Consider the following 22,914-nt stretch of genomic DNA (forward strand, 5'->3'; position numbering starts at 1 on the left):
TAGTGATATTTGTATACAGAGTGACTGTTTCGTTTGTATAAGATATATTGCACAATACACTAGAAAAATCTTTGCTGACACTATTTACAGAAATAATATCATGCCTAAGGCTAGAAATAGACACACAGATTTCTCATTGGGAAAAACAGATGGCAAAACATCCGCCTGTCGTCAAACCTGCTTAAACTTGGTAAGATCTTCTGTGTAAATTGGCCAACTGGTGGAAGTGTTCTAAATGAGAAAGGGGAAGGATCAGTCATGCTGTACTGAGATTTTAGCAGGAATTGTAAAATCATAATTAAGATAACGAGCACTTTTGATGGTAAGAGACCCAAATTATGGGAAGATCTAGATGGCCTGAACCTCTCCTGGTCACCAATTGGACAGTAGGATTGGTGCCGTATTGGGGGTTGTGCATAGAAATCTATCTCTATCTATCACAAATTGTTCAGCAAGGTCAATGTATTTACTAAAAAACATTCATAGGCCTGTGGCTAGGGCAGAAGGGTTAGAGGGGAAGCACCAAGACCCAACATGCTTCCCCTCTAACCCTTCTGCCCTAGCCACCGACTTGAACCCATGTATGACTTTTACCCTATTGTCCTTCCCTCTTATATCCACCTCTGTACATTTCTGGGTAAATTAGGTATGCCAGGTATGCCATGTTCAGCAAGGTCAATGTATTTACTAAAAAACATTCATAGGCCTGTGGCTAGGGCAGAAGGGTTAGAGGGGAAGCACCAAGACCCAACATGCTTCCCCTCTAACCCTTCTGCCCTAGCCACCGACTTGAACCCATGTATGACTTTTACCCTATTGTCCTTCCCTCTTATATCCACCTCTGTACATTTCTGGGTAAATTAGGTATGCCAGTTATTGTACAGAGGGAAAGGTGTGCAAGGTATGAAGAGAAGCTCCTTAAAGTTCAAGAAGCATGAGACAAATAACATAAAATAATAACAAAACACAAGGGGCAGAGCTTGTACTAAAGGGCTTCATCCATCAGGTGTGTCTAGGGCAGCATGATGTCCAATTAAATTCTTGATGAATGTATGTATTTGGAATTCTTCAGCTCAAATGCACTGGCAACCATGTGCCTACCATCTTCACACCACTTACTACCTGTCCACCACCTTCGCACAAGTGACAAGACCTTCATGCAAGGGCCTGCTCTCACTAGCATCACACTAGAGCCACCGCTGCGCTGACTATTGTGCCCACCTGCTGCCTGTAATTCACTGGTTGGAGCCACTGCTTCACTGACGATGGTGCTTGCCTGCCTACCACCAGTAGGTCTCAGCTGTAGCACCTGCCTCTCCATTTCCTTTGTAGAGACCCATTTAATTTCCTTTGTAGAGACTCATCCATCTCCAGCAAGCAAAGCAGACCTGTAGCAGGTTGCAAGAAGACGTGTAAGGGCTGTAAATTTCACATGCCTACTCCAGTCTATCCTAGATTTTGTGTACGCATTCCTATTTACACTCTTTTTCATTTATGATCTATTATTAAAAAAAAAAAAAAAAATTTGATTGAAATAGACAGTAGACACAATGGGGTTGATTTACTAAAGGCAAATAGACTGTGCACTTTGCAGTTGCTCCAGAGCTTAGTAAATGGGGTAAAGCTTCCCTTCGCAAAGAATACCCAAAGCTGTGTGAAGTTGGCACCCCATGTTTGTAAAGCCTGAATAAAAACATACCATTTGTTTGTGCCGCGTTTACTATAATACACAATATCTCCGAAACCAAAGTAGCACAAACGTTTATTTTTGCGGGACAAACCAGCACAAACGTGGCATCAATGAATGGCGTGTTTGTTTTTAAATTTCAGCAATATGGGGTGCAAAGTGGGCGTGGCTTGCATTAAATTGAATCTTTAACCACTTGCAGTATGTGATGACATCAGCACGCCTCTCCTTCCTACGCTGTTTCGTCACAGATGACGTCTTCCAGGGATTATCACATCCAGTGTTGGAATTGCATGTCACCCATCATAGAAGAACTATAAGTCACCCCCCGGAGGACTGTCTATAATAGTGGACTTTTCATTTTGTCTACTTGAGTGGACTTTACCATTTATAAAAAAAAATTTCATCACATTTATACATATTTTTTTAAAATTTTTGGTATATATTTTTTTACTATTTGTTTGTGCACTCATCACTGGTGTTAGTGAATGTCTATGTGATATTGTATATATGCACAACTGTATATCCACATAACTTGCAAAGGTTTTGGTAGAGGATTTCAAATTAATTCATAGCGCAGCTTAGTATTTGGTATGTCATTTTGAATGCGTGTGTCTTGCATTTATTAGTTGCAGCTAGTTCACAGTATTTAAGTTAAAAACCATAATTCCCATTAATCATGGGATGTGTTCTTTTGGGTAAAAATTACTTCTTTCTAGCCTGAAAAAATCTTGACCCCAAGCAGCCTAGGCTAAGATCACATGGTAGACTTTGGTAGGTGCAGTGTTCTTTTGCACTCATTAAAAAAACAACATTTGGCTATTTTTTTCTTAAAATACTACCCAGATGTTTAAAAAAATGCAGCCTGGGCTGCAGTACTTATCTTTTCTCTGTAGTGCCTCTTCTCCTTCACAAGAAGTCCTCAGAATGGAGGGTTCACCACAGGTCCCTGCAGTTACAGTATAATACAGGGACCGGCACTGTTACTGATTCTCTTAGCATCATTTAGGAGAGAAGAGGCTAAGAGGAATAGGAACCTGTGTGTCATTTGACCAGTCTTAGAAGACTTCAGAAAATTGTAAAAAAAAAACTAGTTTAAGTGCAGGGGGTCTCCAGGAACAGGGGAAGAGACTGGGTGATCCTGAAGCCTGGGGGTGTTGGGCCTTAATGAGAAAAAAAATCAATGTTGGTATAAAAACATATGGCAATTACTTCCATCTTTCAATCATAAGCAAGCAAAATAACCGTTTTATTAATTTTCTTTTCCACATGATTGGATATTCTTTGCAAATTAATTATTACCACATTCACTAGGAAAAAATTCCCTTGCAAAATGAACAGCATATTTCCCCAGCATTTAGTTCAGTGAGTCTCCCAAAATACTTCAAGCTGAAGTTTAGTTTGCTTATATTTTGCCTTCTCTGGTTCCTATTTCCTCTTCCATCCACATGGGATGTGGAAACCTTACCAAATCTACCATGTGAATCTATTAAAACTCCGTAAAAACCAAGAGCAGGTACCTGCCCTAGCTGAGGTTAGTTCAGAGCCCCCTGTAGATGTGCACCTAGTCCCAGTGGCCACCACCTTGTCCAAGTTGTAAAATCAGCAGGTAAAATAGTTTTTTTATAGTGGAATAGGGAGATCTTCTCAGGTCTGCCAGGTCTTACCAGGGTGATTCAGAGTGACATTATCATGGGGCCTAATGTGAAGTACTGAAAAAAAAACCCTATAGCATTCCAAAGACACACAGGAAAGCCATATCAGAGGAGGTTTGAAAAATGCTTGAACTCAATATCATTGAGGAGTTGCAGAGTGAATGGTCAAGCCTGATTGTGTTGGTACTGAAGCCCAACAGAACACGTAAGGCCATTCCAGCTCTGTACCGTCATGTGGAAGTCCATGTTTTGGCATTGTTAGACAGGGCATTCAGCAGCAAGGTTCACATTACTGCTGACTCATGGTCCAGCAGGCATGATCAGGGACGTTACATTTCCTTCGCAGCTGGGAAGAATGCAGGACAAGGTTCAGTGCTGGAGCTTGTTCCTCTACCATGCCTCCAAAAAGCTGGCTGTGATTCTGCCACATCTGTCTGCTCCACCCCTCCTCTTCTTCTTCCTGTATGGCCTCTTCTGCTGAATTGTCCTCTGAATCAGCAGTGCTCCCTAAGCGTTCAAGGGGCTATGCAAGCAGTCAGGCTAAAAGATGCCATGCAGGGCTTCAGTTGGTCTGTCTAGGGGACAGGAGCCACACCGGGGCAGAGATTCTGTAAGCTATTATGGTAGCAGGCTAGGAGGTGATTGACACCATGGCAGCTTGAACCAGGAATGGTTGTATGCGACTTATGCCAGTATCCACTACTGGTTGCTCTAGATTTTTCTTAGGTGTTTAGTGTCCAAACAGATGTCTCCAGCAAAGGATTATTATTATTATACAGGATTTATATAGCGCCAACAGTATACGCAGCGCTTTACAATATAAAAGGGAGACAATACAGTTATAATACAAAAAAATACAAGAGGATTAAGAGGGCCCTGCTCAGAAGAGCTTACAATCTAATAGGGTGGGGCAGGTGGTACAAAAGGTTGAAACTGTGGGGAATGAGCTGGTGGAAGTGGTAGGAGATTAGTTGGAGACGTGATACGCTTTCCTGAAGAGATGAGTTTTCAGGGATCGCCTGAAGGTAGCAAGAGTAGGGGATAGCCGGATAGATGAAGGTAGCGAGTCCCAGAGGATGGGAGAGGCTCTGGAGAAATCCTGGAGACGAGCATGGGAGGAGGAGATGAGAGAGCTTGAAAGCAGGAGGCCTTGAGAAGAGCAAAGAGGTCGATTTGGGTGATATTTGGAGACAAGATTAGTGATGTAGCTCGGGGCAGAGTTGTGAATGGCTTTGTATATTGTGGTTAGTATTTTGAATTTAATTCGCTGGGTGATTGGGAGCCAGTGTAGGGACTGGAGTAGAGGGTTGGCAGACACTGAGCGGTTGGTAAGGTGGATAAGTCTGGCAGCAGCATTCATGATAGACTGAAGAGGGGATAGCCTATGGAGAAGTAGGCCAATGAGAAGGGAGTTGCAATAGTCAAGGCGAGAGATAACAAAGGAGTGAATGAGAAGCTTGGTGGTTTCATTTGTTAAAAAGGGGCGAATTTTAGAGATGTTACGGAGGTGAATTCTACAAACTTTTGACAACGATTGGATTTGAGGCTGAAATGACAAGTCAGAGTCTAGGATTACACCTAGTATCCTGGCGTGAGGGGAGGGACCGATGGTTGCATTGTTGATTTTGATGGTTTAGGAGCTGTTTTGTCTTAAGAGGTCAATGGGGAGGAACACCCTGTAGTCTTTATCAGCAGTAAGTTAACCACCTGTCAGGAAAGGTCCCCTCCGCTGGTAATATTATTTGGCGTGCAGTACTGAGGTCCACCAGCAGGTGTCTCCTGGCAGTTTGGAGCTGTCAGAAGAGCTATTTCCTGCTGGTATTTTGTCACCTTTGGGCCGCAGTACTGGCGTCCACCAGCGGAGGGATCCTGGCAGTATGGAGCAGGTATTACCCTTTGCAGACAGGTGTAACCTGACTTTAATTAGCAGCTGTAGTATAAATACCCGGCAAGTGCACACATATCTTGCCTTGGTATTGTCCTTGAGCCCTGACCTGCATCCTGTTACCCTGATCCTGAAAACCTGATTCCTGTACCTGAAACCTGATTTCTGGAACCTGATTATCCTGTTCCCTGTCTGTTTCCTGAACCCTGGACCCTGAGCCTTGTATCTGACCCGTCTTGGTATTTCCCTTACTTGTATATATTTGTTCTGTTATTATTATCATTTGTGGGGTTCTGTTTGGTATTGGTTGTTGTGCACTGAGTGATATTGGAGGTGGTTGTGTTATATTTATTCACTTATCTTTAATAAATCATTTATATTTTCACTTATACACATCTGGGTTTCCTCTATTGCAGTCCACACAGTTTTGGTCTTATCTGGTACATGACACCGCCACCATAAAAAACTGTGCCATTGTAGAGTGAGAATGCATGACCATCAAGTGGGCTTTGGATTCTCTGCACTATTTTCTACTTGGCAGAAAGTTCCGGGGGATGTTGGACCATGGCCCATTGACATGGATGAGGCAGAACAAGCACACAAATGCCAGGTGGTTCTTGGCCCTACAAGAGTTTCAATTTGTGCTGGAATCAGAATATTGGATCAAAATGCTGATGCCCTCTCTAATGCACACTGTAGAGTGTCCAACATTGCCTTAGATACCTCCACACTGAAGGGGGGGGGGGGGGTTCTGGGGTGGTCTGTTAGACTGGCAAAGCTGATTTGCAAGTTTCCCAGGATTATTAGGTCCTCATATGGGACCCAGAATTTGGAGGTTTGGGGAGATTTTGGGAAGAGTACTGTGGTCCTGAAGGGGGTTAACCCGCCTGCAGGAAAAGGCAGAAAGGGGCAGGAAGCAGCTAGTAGGTGTCAGTGAGATGTGATGTGGAACAGAATATGCATGTAAGAAGGAGTTGAGTGCTGTTCCTTACATAGATACGGCTGAGCTGTGGTGTCCTTTTCTTTGGACCCCTGAAGCAGGCGGGTACTATAAAACCCTGGTAAGGGACCAGTTTTTCTGGTGGTGTACCAAAGTTATTAAGTTGTTCCAGAAATTATGGACTGCTTTTATTTTGTATGCTGAAGAAAGGTATTTTTGTTTGCCTATTTAGAAACATAAAAAAAATTAATAAAAGTTGTCTGGCTGGTGATCCAGAACCCAGAATATCACTATATATATCCATAGATATAAAGTTTTAGGAAGGTGTAAAAAAAATGCTGTAAATTAAAGAATGTTTTCAGAAATGGCAGTGTTAGTGGTTTATTTTTATTAATTAACAAAATGAGAAGTAAATGAACAGAAGAGAAATTCAAATCAAATCAATATTTGGTGTGACCCCCCTTTGCCATCAAAACAGCATCAATTCTTCTAGGTACACTTACATACAGTTTTCTGAAGAAACATCTTGAAAAACTAACCACAGATCTTCAGTGGATTTAGAGCTGCCTCAAAACCTTCTGTCTCTTCATGTAATCCCAGAAAGACTCGATGATGTTGAGATCAGGGCTCTGTGGGGACCAAACCATCACTTTCAGGACTCCTTGTTTTTCTTTATGCTGAAGACAAATCTTAATGTCATTGGCTATATGTTTTGGGCTGTTGTCCTGCTGCATAAAAAATTTGGAACCTCCCTGATGGCATGGCACGATGGATAAGTATCTGTCTGTATTTGTCAGCATTGAGGACACCATTGTTCCTAACCAAATCTCCAACACCATTTGCAGAAATGCAGCCCCAAACTTACAAGAAACCTCCACCATGCTTCACTGTTGCCTGCAGACACTCATTATCACCCCACTTTCCAGCTCTTTGGCAAACAAACCGCTTCCTGCTACAGGGAAAGTTTTCAAATTTTGACTCCAATTGCTCTCATTTGTCTGCATCTCAGTTCCTATGCTTTCATGTAAAGTTAAGTCGCTTAGCATTGTTTCCACGTCAGAGTTTTGGATTTTTGGCTGCATTTCTTCCATGAAGATGATTCTTTCTAAATTTCTAGACAGTAGATGGGTGTATCTGGGTCCCACTTGATTAAGCTTCCTTGGCCGTCCACTACGTCTATGGGCCTCAATGTTCACCGTTTCTTTGTGCTTCTTCAAAAATGCTTTAACAAAAGCTTGATACCCCAGTCTGCTTTGAAATGTTTGCCTGAGAGAGGCCTTGCTGATGTATTATAACTACCTTGTGTCTTGTTGTTGCGCTCAGTCTTACCATGGTGTATGGCCCGTGACATGAAAGTTCCACAACATCACCTTATTAGCAAAGTTTGGCTGTTCCTCACCCAGTTTTAAACCTCCTATACAGCTGTTTCTGTTTAAGTTAATGACTGTGTTTCAACCTACATATGAAATTGATGATCAGTTAGGAGCTATGGTTCATTGTACTGCCCTACCCATGTTCACCTTTATTTGCTGGTTATAAACTGATATGAACTGTGGCCATTTTTTTTTTGTTGCTCTTTTATGTTCAGTACAGACACACATTGGACATCTTCAGCTGCCTTGAGTAGAGATGAGCTTAGGGGCCCTCATAACTCATCTCACTCTGAACTCCTTCCTTTTTGTATTGCAGTGACCTGCAGGCTTAATCCCTCATTCTACAGTTTACGTGAATTTGTAATTTGGATAGTCTGTACAAAGAAATATAAGAGATATAAAAAAAAAAACTTATGAGTTTACTTAATCATTTTGTTGCATATTAAAGTATATCTGAAGCTAAATCTTTATATTTTGGATAGAGCAGAGGAGTATTAAAACCACCATTTTTAGCCATCTGTGGCTTAATAGAGCTGTGCAGACTCCACAGGAAGTGTGGGAATATCTTTCCGATCTGAGGGAGACCTCCTCCTAAACAGTTGGCACCTGAACCCTATTGAATTATTTCCCATATATTCCTGTTCTCATGGCTCACAATCATAACAGTTAGAGAGAGTGAAGCTTCTTAATAGATGCACAGACATCAATATAAACCTGACAAAACCTGGATCTATCTGCTCACTACAATATCCACATCTAATAAAAAACATGTTGCCTTTAGTGATATTTTAATTGGTCATGGTGTGAGTAACTGGGGGGTGTGGCAGGGATGTGCCCACATCTTACATACTTTGTGCCAAAGGGTGTTACTTTTTCTCATTTCAAAAATTAGGGAGGTATGCATTGAAAAATGCTTTGGGTTCAGTCTCGCATTAGACCTGCTTTGTAGCAGACTGGATTTCAGTAGGACCTCCTGTACCCAAAAAAGCACAAAACAGAAAATTGTATCATGTTTACCTCATAATTTTCATTTCCTAGCACCAATCCCTGGTAGCACACATATGGTAGTAGCACGCCCATCTCCACCCACAGGACCAGTACCAAGCTATGTTGACATCCACACAACAGCCTATTCCTTGTAAAACTCTAGGAGTCAACTGGGTGGGTTTAGTATGTTGCCATGGATTGGCATCAGCAAAGGAAAATGACAAAGTACAGTAAGTACGGTACAATTTTCTTTTTACCTGATGCCAAAATGGCGGCACACATGAAGTAGACTAGTTAGCTATTAAGGTGAAAAGCTTAAGCAAATCCTATTTTAAAAGAAACTAAAGCTCCAGCCTTCCCACCAAAATCAGTAGTGAGGGCTGCTGAGGCCATTAGTAGTGTTGAAGGAATGTTATATAAGAGGACCAGTTTGGCTGTCCTTCCTATCATTTTTGTGCTCATGTAGTCAAGATGCTTCTGGTCCAATGTGCAGAAATCACTCACAGTGGCACCAGCCCTGATGTATAGTAGGCTCTTTGAATTAATTTTGGGAAACATGAGGTGTGCACTAATGCCTTCTACCCTTGTTTGCATTTAAGGAGCTAGGTATAGCTGTTCTGACTACCTAAATAACTCTGTTTTTTTGCAAGTGTGCTATTCTCGATCTGGATTCATTGGAGTAGTATTTAAGCTAAGCATGTCCAAAAGGAGATCCACTGTGGGTTATGCAAACAACAACCACCAACAGGCCTGAGACGCAACAACTACAGCTTGCTCAAGGGGTCTTACACCCAAAGCTGGCTTCAGATGTGGCTGACTGTCCACCTGGTAGAACTGAAGTCAAGCTAGAAGTCCAGGTGGCAATCTTGAATATGTCAGAGACAGTCTTAAGCCAAAAAGCTCACAAAACACTCATAGCAGATTTAGTAGACTGCATCTTGTCAGGAAAAGATGGAACCTGAACCTTGAAACATAAGGTTGGATGCTAGTCTGCTGAGTTACCTCAAGATGTTGAAACTAGAAACTGGAGCATTACAAGGTCCATCTTGGAAAACAAAGAACAAATAACCTGTCTGAAAAAGAAGTGGAGGTTAAGAGACAGAATCTACAGCCCCAACCACATCCAGTCAATAATAAGAAACTTCCTTTGGGTGAATTGGAAGTGGACCAAGTGACCGAATAAGGATGTCCTGGTTGGGTTAACAGATAGAAATTACCACAGGCAGAAAGAACTGTGTTTCAACATCACCTTGAAAAGAATAGTGTCTTATGCACAACCATGAAGGGTTCCTTGCCTGATAAGACCATTAGTCCAGACACATGCCTCACCAAAGCAAAGGCTACAAAAGAACTACTTCAGATCCCATGGAGCCACAAGGAGGAGCTACATGGGGGCCACTTTATGAGGTTCCTAATCAAAGAGTGAGAGGCCAAGGTCCTCTAAAGCAAAATAGAAATGGGCTGTTGTATGGGTGTCAACATTTTCTAGCTTTGCACTGCTCCTGTGGGCAGAAATGGGTGGGGCTACTATCACACGTGTGCTGCCATGTTGACGCCAGGAAAGCAGGTTGCACACAACTAACAACTAACAACTAAACTCTAATGGTCACCACACTGCACAGATCAAATCAATAAAGAGTGAATTAAAAACTACTGACTTGCATTTACAGCACACCTCAAGCGCAAAAAAAATCTATGTTTCTTCATGTACACTTGTTGTATTTCTTTTAAATTGAACTGGAGTTTTGTAGTATAGTCAGTTTAAGTGAAAATTGTGTTCATTTATGAATTTTTTTACCCCAGGTTTTATAATAAAGAATAAAAAGTTGTACTGATATTAAACAAAATTTATTTGAAAAACAAATAATAGATGCAAAAAATATCATAATATATAAGTTAAACAAGTAAATGTAAATTATAAAAAAGTGTACAAAAAGAGGCCTACAGCACACTACTTAGCACAAAATTATCCCAGCCGTCATGAGTCACCTGCTCAATATATGCAGGTGGAGCAGTTTAAAACTGATGTATATTAGAAGTAGTACTGATGATATAATCCCAGTATATACTTTGATCTAACAAAGATCAAATAGCAGCCGCTTGAAGTATAATAAAAGAAATTCTCTTAAAATACAGTAATAACAACTACCAGAAATAACATTAACAATTAACTTTAGGCGTGGCTATAACGACTTAACCGGAAGTGATGAGCACGCTTCACCGTCAGCTGTTCCCAACCAGGAAGTGATTGTGAACGCCGTGTATTCAACAGGAGCGCTCTTGGGACCAAGAGATTTGGTGATTACACACTCTATTTCAAATGTTCTTCTAACAGTGTTTAAATGTATGTAGATTGGAAGCTGGGTTGGCTGTATTTTGGGGATTTCAAGCAGAATTACGCTATGTCCGCATTTCTGTGTTTTTATGAACCCCTTTGGAGCACAACATTTGCCTGCTTTCTATGATGATGATGGGAGTCTGGTTGAAGGAAATGCTTGTTTAAGGCTATCTTTTTTCAACTGTTTGGTAAGTTTTAAACCCCATCGGGGGAAAGAGTGCCTCACGTGGTGAAAACTGGGAGTTGGTGTAGGGTGCACATATAATCCACTGCCTAGGATCACCCATCTTTACATACTCAGTTTGCTACATCATCAAAGCGTATATGTTACATGTTTGTGGAGTTGGACACTTATCCATCATCAGCGCTGCTATAACATTTGGACTGTTTATTAATTAGACTGCCTATTATAGATATTATTTCTGGTAGATGGAAATGTAAATATGAAAAAGGCTTGTACACATTATTTATTTTATCAGAGCTTTCTTTGGGCTGATGTTCTCATTTCCACACTTCAGCCAGCTGTTGCTCTTCAGTAAACGGGTGACTCTCTTTTTAGCAGTGCTGAATTCATACTGATGGTCACCAACAAAGAAATAAAGAAGTCCTAAAAAAGAAGAATATGTATTTTTTTTATCTGTGTTTTTTGTCCTCTTTTAAAATTAATTCATTTAAAATTGTTTGCTCATATCAGTCTCGGTTTGGCGTTTACACAGGCTTAAGGACACTCTGCCTGCTTAATGTGACTGCACTAAACTAATCAACATGCACTAGTGTTAACTCATGGGAGGAAGTGGATGAGAGTAGCATGCTCGAACACTAAAGCTGCCCATAGATAGACTAGAGTTTGGCCACAAATTCACCACATCAACTTCATGGACAACATGTTCACTTACTGCCTAATATATCCCACCAATTTTCAGATGCAATTGTAACTAGATGTTCCCTTTACCTGTCAGTGGTCATAATGTTATGGCTAATTGGTGTATGTGTAAAACCTGTCAATGAACCTATTTGTTCCTCTATTTGTTCACTTTTGAAAAAATCATGTTGATTCTGACAGAAATCCAGTGAGCTTGTAACTTCCTGTGGACTCTGTAGCTTTACCTGAAGCAGTCATCTATGCACAATATACCTCTGTGAACTACAGAACATCCCCCCCCCCCCCATAGTATGGAGAACAGGAAGATTTTGCAGTCCTAACACACTTCCTGTCCTAGAGTGACAACACGGTTCCAATATAAATACTCTACAGTGAGTTGTCAGCACAGGAAGTGAGTTACTGGCAAGATAACCAGGTGAAAAGAAAAACGTGCCTGATAAAAGAAATGTCACCCAGGCACCATATCTAAGGGCTGGTAATTTGTAATTTATTATCTTTTTTTTTTAATTGAATAAACTTTAAATAGAACCTGTTGCTAGTATGAGTTTGTTTTAAGGTACATCTAGAAGACAAAACCCATCATTCTCCGCAAAAGGAAATAATTATGCACAATGCCACAAATCTTTTTGAATTCCTCCCTGAGTTTTTTTACTTTGAGCTACTTTAACACACGAGTAAATATCCCTCTAAAACTTTAATATAATACTTGTCTTTATCATCTGTCTTTCTGTTTAGGAAAATAGGTTTAGGAATATATGTTTATATATGTTTGAGAAAATGTGTTAATTTCATTGACTTGTAATGGGTTCCTAAATAAAATACACAGTTTTACTTTATTTACTTACTATCCTTTTGGAAAGCAGCTTGAACCTTCGTTCCAACACCAGGGAAGCCATCAATTATTTTCTGAGGTGTTACAGAATCCATCTTCTGCTTTTTTTCATCAAAACTGCCAGAAAAAAAGAGCAAAGTTACATTAAACCATTCTTCAACATTTTTTGTGAATTTTTGTGAAAGTATTCTTTATTAAAGATCCTCAAATATGAAAATTAATTTCTTCACAGTGCTTATACATGCAGAGGAATGAGTTCCTGTGGTGCTTATACTGCTTGTTCCGAATATGTAATTATTTTAGGGTTTATAAAGATCTGGGCACATGTTAACTTTAAATTTTATATCATTTTATTTGATCTATACCAATTAAAATGCCTCAATGATGTTAGATACATAAACTCTGGTCTTACCTCCAGAATTTGTCATCTACAAAGAAGTAGGTCTTTTCTGTGTTTTCATCATGGACTGCAGCATCAACTCTTCTAACAGTTCTGGGAAAGTTCAAGTCATAGATGCTTTTAGGTGAATCCTTTGTGACTTGATAACCATTGATAATCCAATAATTAGCACCTAAAAAAAAAATATTGGGTTGATTAAAACATAACCTAACCCTTTTATTATCAAAAAGCGTAATAAATTCCAGAATGTGCTTTGGCATACACTGAACCCGACAGGGGCACAAAAAAGGCATTATCTACTAATAATAGGATAGAGTATACTATCTCCACAAAATTCCACAGACAAATAGGACGTACACACCTTTAAAGATAAGAAGTTGGTCCTTTTGTTTGTACTCATAAGCAGCTTGAATGTGATTTGGAAGGGCAGGCCAAAATGTTTTGATTAAATGATGCTCAGTCTTTGAATTCTGAGAAATCTGGCGCCAAAAAGTTCTAGAAAATACAGAGGGGTTAAAATATCAATTTAAGTCATAGGAGACTACTGCAGCAACATAATCCTTCTACTTTTGTCTTAATTCTTCACTATTTTTTGTAACATGTTTACATGTAGCCTTCCATTGTTCCCTCTTTTCAAACTAACAATATTGTTATTTCTTTAAAAATCAATTTCTTTCCAGCCCTTTGAGTTGTGACAATGTGCTCACAGTTTGATCCGGTGGCCAAGTGGCAAAAGCTATCTGACACATCATTGAATTTATGAAATATGTGAGCTGTCCATTGCACTTTTTTGTCTAGGGGATTCTAGGGAGTAGCTCAACCTTCTCAACACAGAGGAACCATTGAAATAGCCTTCCAGTCTCAGGAAACCCCTGCTAAAAATTACTATGTCTAAAACTTATGATACATTAGTGTGATGGTTAGTCGGAAGAGTGCTCCCTATATGTGTGGTCATTGGTAAGAATTACCCCCTTACAAATAGCTAAAAGGATCAACGGAATCAGCAGCGGTGGCCACTCCATACGGGGCACCACCCCCCTAATCCATGCGCTCGGCCCCTAATCTACATGCAGGGCGACGAACGCATGGATTCAAATGGGGGTTTTTATTTGGAAGCACATGATTAGAGCCTGGGGCTCTAATTATCTTTAAAAAAGGGTGGGCTCGGGGCGCAGAGTACTGCACCCTGAGCCCACCCAGTTGTGTGACAAACGAAAATTAATATTCGTTATTATCTTCCTGCTTCTCCTCCCGGCCAATCAGGAAGTGGGAGGAGTGCGATTGGCCAAGAGTAGAAGTGATCGTATTGGCTAAGCATTGGGAGGATGTACAGAAAGATCTGGGACTTGGCCACCCAGAGCAATCTCTCAGTGCTCTGCATCGGTGCCGATTGAGAGCCCGACCGCGAGAGTACCACGCGCGTGCGGGGGGGAGGGGGGCGAGGTGGTCAAGTGGTTTGTTTGATGTCTCCCCCCGGCTGGAGCACCAGCCGCCACTGGGTGTCAGTGGGAACTTATCTGAGAAGCAGAAATTGCCCATTGCTCAGGGAATCCCTTGCAACCTCTGGAACTCTCCATGGAACCTTGGTTGAGAAACTCTGGAGTAGATATTTTGTAACATTTAGCTGAATGTCATTTGCCATGACAATCTCATTTTACATACACACTCTGTTTTTGATTCTTGTATTTCACATACCAATTTTGTAGTTTGTAATTGTAATTTGATGTCTTTAATGGTCATCTATGTATAAGAGAATCTGAATAGCTTCCCCGCTCAATGACTGATTAGATAAATTTACTTATCCTTATAAAGAGTTAACTTTCAATCTGATCATACTCAACCCATAGGCTCACAGTGAGACAGAGAAGCAGCATAGAACAGTCACAGTATGTTACTAGTAAGCAGGGAGCACATAATAAGCAAATATGGCTGCATCCATTTAAATATATCACTATTTACAAACAATAAACATAAATGTGCTGTTCTCAGACCAACACAGACTGGTCACATTAAAGGAAATATCTTCTAAGAGAGTTAAGAAGACCGACATTACTGAAATCTCCACCTGAAAAAGCAAGTTGATTGGCTACCATACTGGCCCTCTGGCTTCGATACTGTGAGTCACCGATCTGGAACTTATATGCAGATAAAGGACAGGGGTGTACAAAATATTGCAGTCAGTGGTTTAACATTACAGCCAGGCAGTTAACATTTTTAGAAATACATCAGTAGTGGCAGCCAGGTGTACTTTAGGCTCATCTCACTCTCATATACAGTATAGTAAAAAAAAAAACGTAAAACAAAATAAAATTCTCATTAAAAAAAAAAAAATTTAGAAATTAATTTAAGGTTTAAATTAACTTACTTGTTGGTGAAGAATAACATCTCCCCCCGCAGAGTTGTCACAGCATCAAAAGTGATTGGTTTGCAGGAAGAAGGAGTGCTTGGTGGTTGTGTAACTACTGGGACTTCTCTGGCTCCTGTAATGAAGTACCAATGTTAAATGTTATGGCACAGCAACCTTTTCTATAAATTGTAGAGTCACCCATTCACTTCCTAATAGAGTCTTGTAGTGATGTTCTGTCTCTTACCATAGAGTGACTGAATTCCTCTAATGTCATCATCAGGCAGGTGGAATTCACTGGGCTCAGTGAAGTGGTAGGTTGGGTACATGAGAGCACTTGGATCGTTAGAGTGTGAGAGACCCAAGGAATGGCCAAATTCATGAGCAGCCACAAGGAACAAGTTAAAGCCTTAAATGAAATAAACAAATTAGAATGGGCACTCTTAATGAATGTATTATAGCTGTAACATATCTAAGTAGTGGGCACCATGCAAAAGCTTAAGTTATCATACTCCTAACTCAAGAAAATAGTTTTTTCATTATATAACCTTAATATTGCAGTAATTATAAATATTTTGTAAATTACTGAGCACTGAAAAAAAAACCTCACCTTTAGATCCACTAGTCCATGTTTCATCTTCATCAAAATGAGCATCTCCTCCGATACCAGTACCTGGGGCAAAAGCATGTGCCAGAGTCCCATGCTCACCATCAAATGGATAGTAGTCATTGTGCGCTGTAAAGAAAAAAACATAAATATGCATCTCTCTGTGTGTTATAAAGGTTCAGTCTGATATGGCATGACATTGACGTATGAACATACCTTGTGCTGCAAATGAGATCTCAATATCAGCAACACTGTTGTAAATTCGAGTAAAGGTCAAGGGGGTCACATTTGTCCAAACCTGAAAGGCTCTCTGGATAGCTGCATCCACCTCGGCAACGGTCATGTCCGGTGTGTAATTCACTATTCTGAGTAAAGAAATCAGTTTGTTCTATTATTTCAAATTCTTTGTGAAGGGAAATTGCCATAGAACCACCCATTGTCCTATTTGGACTACATATATGTATATTTGTAGGATTTATATGGTCCTATATATACCTTTTATTCATCCACACATCCTCCATTCATATAGCACCTTTCATATTGCTGGAAGCTATAGCATAGCTTCTTTGAATGGAGGAGGGGAGCAGAAAGAGCTAACATAATCAGCACTCTTGACAAGTGCCTATGATGGGTCCAACTGCTCATATTGAGCCACGCAGCACGTAAGATTTCTGCTGCGGTGGTAATGAAGATTTAAACGCAGCCACCAGTATAAGGGACACTTCACATTTAAGTGTAAGTACCGTTCCTTGTGCTAATTTAAAAAAAAATACTAAATAAACGAAAGCTTTAAGGGAAGGGAACTTTATTTTCTAGGCATATCTCATCAAAACAGCTAACCCTATTAGAAGATTTTTCCTACATTCCTGTTCAGATGATATCTATAATATTTTTAACCCCTTCCTGCCGACCGTACGCAGATATGCGTACTCGGCTTTCCGGGGTTATACCGGGATGATGCCCGCAGCTGCAGGCATCATCCCGGTACCGTTGTTTTCAGCGGGCGATCGGCTACCCGAGTATAACAACCGATGCGGCTAAAACCCGCTTGGCTGTTATACCGGAGGAGCGGGAGGGGACATCCCCCCTCCAGCCGCCTCCCGCCGCCTCCCGTCGCTCTTATCGGGCCTCCCGTGCGATTGAGAGGCCCGGTCTCCAATCAGCTGTCTCTGGCGGCTGGTGGTGGGCTGGAACGAAGCTGTGGGCGGCTTCGTTCCAGCCTTCTCAATGTAAACGCGGAAGCGATGTCATGACGTCACTTCCCGTTTACTCGGCCGCCAATGGCGCCGGTTTTTTAAAAAAATACAGTATTCAGAATCGCCGTTTTCGGCGATCTGAATACTGTGAAGTGTAAAGGAGGGATGGGGGTCTTTTAGACCCCTGATCCCTCCATAAAGAGTACCTGTCACCACCTATTACTGTCACAAGGGATGTTTACATTCCTTGTGACAGCAATAAAAGTTAAAAAAAAAAAAAATTTTAAACACAATTTATAAAGTATAAAAATAAATAAAATAAATTAAAAAAAAAAAAATTTTTTTAAAGTGCCCCCGTCCCTGCGAGCTCGCGCAGCGAAGAAAACTCATACGGAAGTCGCGCCCGCATATGTAAACGGTGTTCAAATCACACATGTGAGGTATTGCCGCGATCATCAGAGCGAGAGCAATAATTCTAGCACTAGATCTCCTCTGTAACTCAAACCTGGTAACTGTAAAAAAAATTTAAAGCGTCGCCTATGGAAATTCATAGGTACCGTAGTTTGTCGCCATTCCACGAGTGCGTGCAATTATAAAGGGTGACATGTTTGGTATCTATTTACTCGGCGTAACATCATCTTTCACATTATACAAAAAAATTGGGGTAACTTTACTGTTTGGATTTTTTAAAATTCATGAAAATGTCCCTTTTCCAAAAATTTGCGTTTAAAACACCGCTGCACAAATACCGTGTGATATAAACTATTGCAACAATCTCCATTTTATTCTCTAGATTCTCTGCTAAAAAAATATATATAATGTTTGGGAACTCTAAGTAATTTTCTAGCAAAAAATACGGATTTTAACTTGTAAACACCAAATTTCAAAAATAGGCTTAGTCATGAAAGGGTTCATTTCCCACCACTTTCCTTACTGGTGACAGTGGGCATCAAGAAAAACATAGAGAGTGAATCTCCACAGCAGTGAAAGACAGTCATAAAAATACCTGACAGAGGTACTAATACTGAATCTCCCCTTTCCAATTAAAAACAAAAAAGGTTTTGGCCTGAGATACAATTATGAACTAAGCATTACTGATGTTATCTCATAATTTGCTGTCGTATTGTTCAGAACCCTAACCCTAAAGAAATGTTCTTTACCTGTATGTCAGTACTCTTGTCTTCCATCCCGAGTTTCCTGGGAATACACTGTATTCACCCACATCGACAAACCCACACCTGGGTTGCTGCATCATTTCCATGGTGTCTAAGTCAAGTGTTCCGGTCACCTTCAAACCAAAGGACTCCTGCATCTGGCGAATCTTCTCTGTAAACTGACTATTTTTCTTTCTGGACTGGCGAACCCCATCTGTTTTAAGGTTGTAGTATTTTTTCAAATACTCCTGTAGAGGTATAAAAAAAATTATCTCTGTTGTAAATTTTATTTTTATAAAGGGGTTGAGGAGGGAATATGGTAAAAGTATGGATAAAACAGAAAGTCGTCATTAAAATGGAATATCATTAACCACTTGTCGACCGGCCGCCGTCATTATACTGTGGCAGGTCGGCACGTTCCCGCAAGCCGTCGTAGCTGTTCATCGGCTCCTTTAAGCAGGATAGCAGGCGCGCGCGCCCGCTGCACTGCGGGGGTGCCGCTGCTCATGACCGGTGGCCGCCATGACCGCCGGCCATGAGCGATCACAAGCACGAGAGGCAGAACAGGGACGTGTGTGTAAACAAATCCCTGTTCTGTCCTGAGAGGAGATGCAGATCGTGATTTCCTAATAGCTAGGAACCACGTTCTGTCATCCCCTCTAGTCAGTCCCCTCCCCCTACAGTTAGAACACACAGTCAGGGAACACAGTTAACCCCTTGATCGCCCCCTAGTGTTAATCCCTTCCCTGCCAGTGACATTTATACAGTAATCAGTGCATTTTTATAGTACTGATCGCTGTATAATTGTCAATCGTCCAAAAAATGTGTCAAAAGTGTCCGATATGTCCGCCATAATGTCGCAGTCACAATAAAAATTGCAGATCGCCGCCATTACTAGTAAAAATAATAATAAAAATGCCATAAATCTATCCTCTTTTCTGTAGACGCTATAACTTTTGCACAAACCAATCAATATACGCTTATTGCGTTTTTTTACCAAAAATATGTAGAAGAATACATATCGGCCTAAACTGAGGAAAAAACATTTTTTTTTGATAAAAAAGTATTTATATTTATTTACTATAGAAAAAAGTCAAAGATATTGTGTTTTTTTCAAAATTATCGCTCTTCTTTTGTTTATAGCGCAAAAAATAAAAAACGCAGAGGCGATCAAATACCACCAAAAGAAAGCTCTATTTGTGGAGGAAAAAAAGGATGACAATTTTGTTTAGGTGCAGCATCCCACGACCGCGCAATTGTCAGTTAAAGCGACGCAGTGCCGAATCGCAAAAAATGGTCCGGTCATTGAGCAGCCAAAATCTTCCGGGGCTGAAGTGGTTAAAGTGGTTGTAAACCCTTTACAAACACTCTATACTACAGGCAAGCCTATATTTAGGCTTACCTGTAGCTGCACTGGATATCTCCTAAACTTGCACGGTTTAGGAGATATCCCTGTATTTGCATGTGCCAACGTCATCGACACATGAGCTCTTAAGCCAACTGAAGCAATGGCACGTACGTGCCGTTGCTTCAGTTGTACTGTGCCATACCCGGTGCCTCCCTCGCGCATTTGTGGGAGTTACATCATCGCGGCTTCGGCCAATCACAGCGCCGGAGCTTCGATATCCGGAAGTAAGTCGCCGCGATCGGGCGCGCAGCGGCATGTTATCCTGCTGGACGTCATATGACGCCCAGTCAGGATAACTGAACCACCGCCCGGCCGTCATCTGCTATGGGCCGGGCGGGAAGTGGTTAATATTGATTGGACCCTGGGCAAAACTTTTCTTGGGGCCCCCCATGCAGTTTTGCTCTCCACCTGCTCTGAGACATACAATAAATAGCAGCTAGACTCAAAATCAGTTTACTGAATCAGAACAGGCACCTATTGCAATTGGTTGCCAGAGGTTACAGTGTATCATTACCGCTCACTGACTGGTTGCTAGAGGTTACAGCACACATTACGGCTCACTGATTATTTGCTAGAGATTACAGCACATGATTTCTGCTTGTTGATTGGTTGCTAGAGATTACTGTGGATATGACCTCAGTGGGGCATGATATACATATCAATGCCGCTGGCTGCCCCTATTTACATATGAATGCCGCCGCTATTTACATATGCATGCTGGTAATTTACATGTAAACACAGGGTCTGCAGGTGAGCCATCTTTACACAACAATATGAATGCCGGTAATTTACATGTAAACACAGGGTCTGCAGGTGAGCCATCTTTACACAACAATAGGGCAGAGCTGGGCAGCATTAGTAGCAGCACTTCACACTGAGATATTGGGACACAGCACAGGACTAAAACTTCAAGGGACGAGGGAAATTAAACCAGGACAGTTGGCAAGTATGAGACAGCTGCTTTGGGCCCCACAACAATGACAGGGCCCAGGGCAGCTGCCCCATTTGCCCTGCCTTAAAAACGGCCCTGACTATACACCTACTTAACTACACAGAATGTTCCTCACGGAACCCCAAACATGCTTTAGAGGTTGTGACTTACTTGGTTCATTCTCCCACATATTCTGGGAATGTGATAAAGTCTCACAAATGTGGAATCAGTTAAGTAATTTTACAACATCGATATCAGGTTCTCAAATAAATCTCACACTTCATAACTGTCTATTATTCACTAAGATCAAAGGACTGTCTATACCCCATGAGACTGGTTCACACCATATGTGTAGCAATTCATTGGCTCATAGACTATCACTGGAAATCTCCCTCAATTCCGATAAATCAATTGAAAACAAGAATTAGTTCCATTAACCAGATGGAAAAAATCTTTCACTTATTATACAACTCTATACAATTTTATAATAAAAAATGGGACACTTGGTTCTCACATGGAGATGTAGCGTTCAGAAATGCAAACAATTGAATAGAGATGTTAGTTCAAATTTATATTTCTATATTTTTTTATTTATTTTTTCATCATGAATATATTCTTTGCACTATTGCACAGGCATTTATTTGTACAAAACCCTTGAAGATTTATCATTATATTTTCTACTTGTCTATTTTTTAATAATTATATAACGGAATAACCTTTATATGTTAATTTTACTGTAATTGAAACCTCTTATTGTACCACAATTTAACCTCAATAAAAAAAGTTTGTAAACAAAAAAGAACTTGATCGCTCTAAATATATTATAATAATAATATATAATATTAATATATAATATATATAATAATATATTATAATAATAGAGACCGTTCCATTCCAATTTTGATGCTTATAAATAAAATGTGTTCATTGTTTAGCGATGGAGAAATATTTATTCAAGTCTGGAACTCTGAAAGAGAAACTGTAAGATGAAAAGCAAGGAAGCAAGCGAAAGTACAAAGAAGATTACAATCGCTTCAATCTGATGTATTCTCGAAAGCAGGAACATCCTTCACATTAAATGTAAAATGAAACAATGAATACATGTAAAAATAAATAAGTTCTTCACCACAAAAATTGTTGAGTCTTTTCAGGTGAGCCGTGAAAATTTTTAGATCTTTTAGGTGCGCCCTAAGACAAAAAAGTTTGAGAAACACTGACCTAAATCAATAAATTAAATCTCCATTGGCTTATTGTGTTATAATAGGCCTCTATGAGTAAAATTTCAAACACATAGAGAGTCAGACTTGTCTGGTAGATGTTCACTAAAAGAAGGTTACAGGAAGGTGCAACCACTATACAGCACTACTCAACAAGACGCATAGACTGTGATAATAATATAATAATAATAATAATATTAATAGTAATTAAAGTAAAAAGTATGATTTGCCCCATTCAGGTATATCATTATAAGAAATACGAAAGAAACAAGGTTTTTAAAACAAGATTTACATTAGGTTAATTACTTTCATATGAATATTAAAAAAAAACAGATAAGGCTATACTTTCCCTTTAATATACTCACTTCAGCAAACTTGGCATTCTTTTCATTGTCCTGTGAAGTTTCAGCTGGAAAAGCCGAGCAGTATGCTACTGAAAATAGCAAGACGAGAAGCAAGCTCTTCATTTCTAGAAAGTCTTAAGATCTCTTAGGGTCCTCAAAAGTGTCTGCTCGGGACTGTCCTTTTATACCATACCTGGATGCCTGAGCCAGTCTGCAGAAGGTGACTCACCATTTAAAACTTCCACCTTCACAGCAAAAAAACAAAAAAACAAAAACAAAAATGCCATTTTCTGACAAGTTATAACAAAGTGCAACAAACTATGTAAAGCCCACTCTTGTGCAACATGTTTTCTTCATACATGATAAATGATCAGGAAAAAGGTATGATGCCTTCAAAATGGACATGGTGGGTAATTTGTTATAATTTTTACATACATTATACAAACGGAATTAAATGAATTAGTTAAAAAAATGAATTCTAAATAACAATAATACCAATAATAATACAAAGTATGCTTTAAATTTTGTTAATAATGCAAATACTACTATTACTACTAACAATAATAATAATAACAATAATAATTATTATTGTATTATTACTATACACTTTTCTTTTATCTTTTTCAAAGGATAGAATGATGTAAACAAAATCAGAATCAGAAAATGATGTTTTACAGCCAAAAATTGTCCTCTGTTAAAACCTCCACACTCCTCTTCTGCAAATATTGCACTT

At 40.0% G+C, this 22,914-nt stretch overlaps 1 protein-coding gene across 1 annotated transcript; it reads right to left on the bottom strand.

The window, feature by feature from the left end:
• Positions 1-10,359: 10,359 nt before the first annotated feature.
• LOC141126983 (matrix metalloproteinase-18-like) lies at positions 10,360-22,356 on the bottom strand. Its single transcript, XM_073613079.1, has 10 exons — positions 22,203-22,356; positions 18,288-18,529; positions 16,148-16,296; positions 15,935-16,060; positions 15,572-15,733; positions 15,346-15,460; positions 13,342-13,475; positions 12,993-13,152; positions 12,594-12,697; positions 10,360-11,472 (listed from the first exon to the last, which is right to left on the bottom strand). Exons 1-10 carry the CDS (start codon positions 22,302-22,304, stop codon positions 11,333-11,335), a joined length of 1,434 nt encoding a protein of 477 aa, XP_073469180.1. The 5' UTR covers positions 22,305-22,356; the 3' UTR covers positions 10,360-11,332.
• Between the last annotated feature and the right edge of the window lie 558 nt (positions 22,357-22,914).

The sequence above is a fragment of the Aquarana catesbeiana genome, linkage group LG02 (genome assembly GCF_042186555.1).
Source record: "Aquarana catesbeiana isolate 2022-GZ linkage group LG02, ASM4218655v1, whole genome shotgun sequence".
Taxonomy (NCBI): Eukaryota; Metazoa; Chordata; class Amphibia; order Anura; family Ranidae; genus Aquarana; species Aquarana catesbeiana.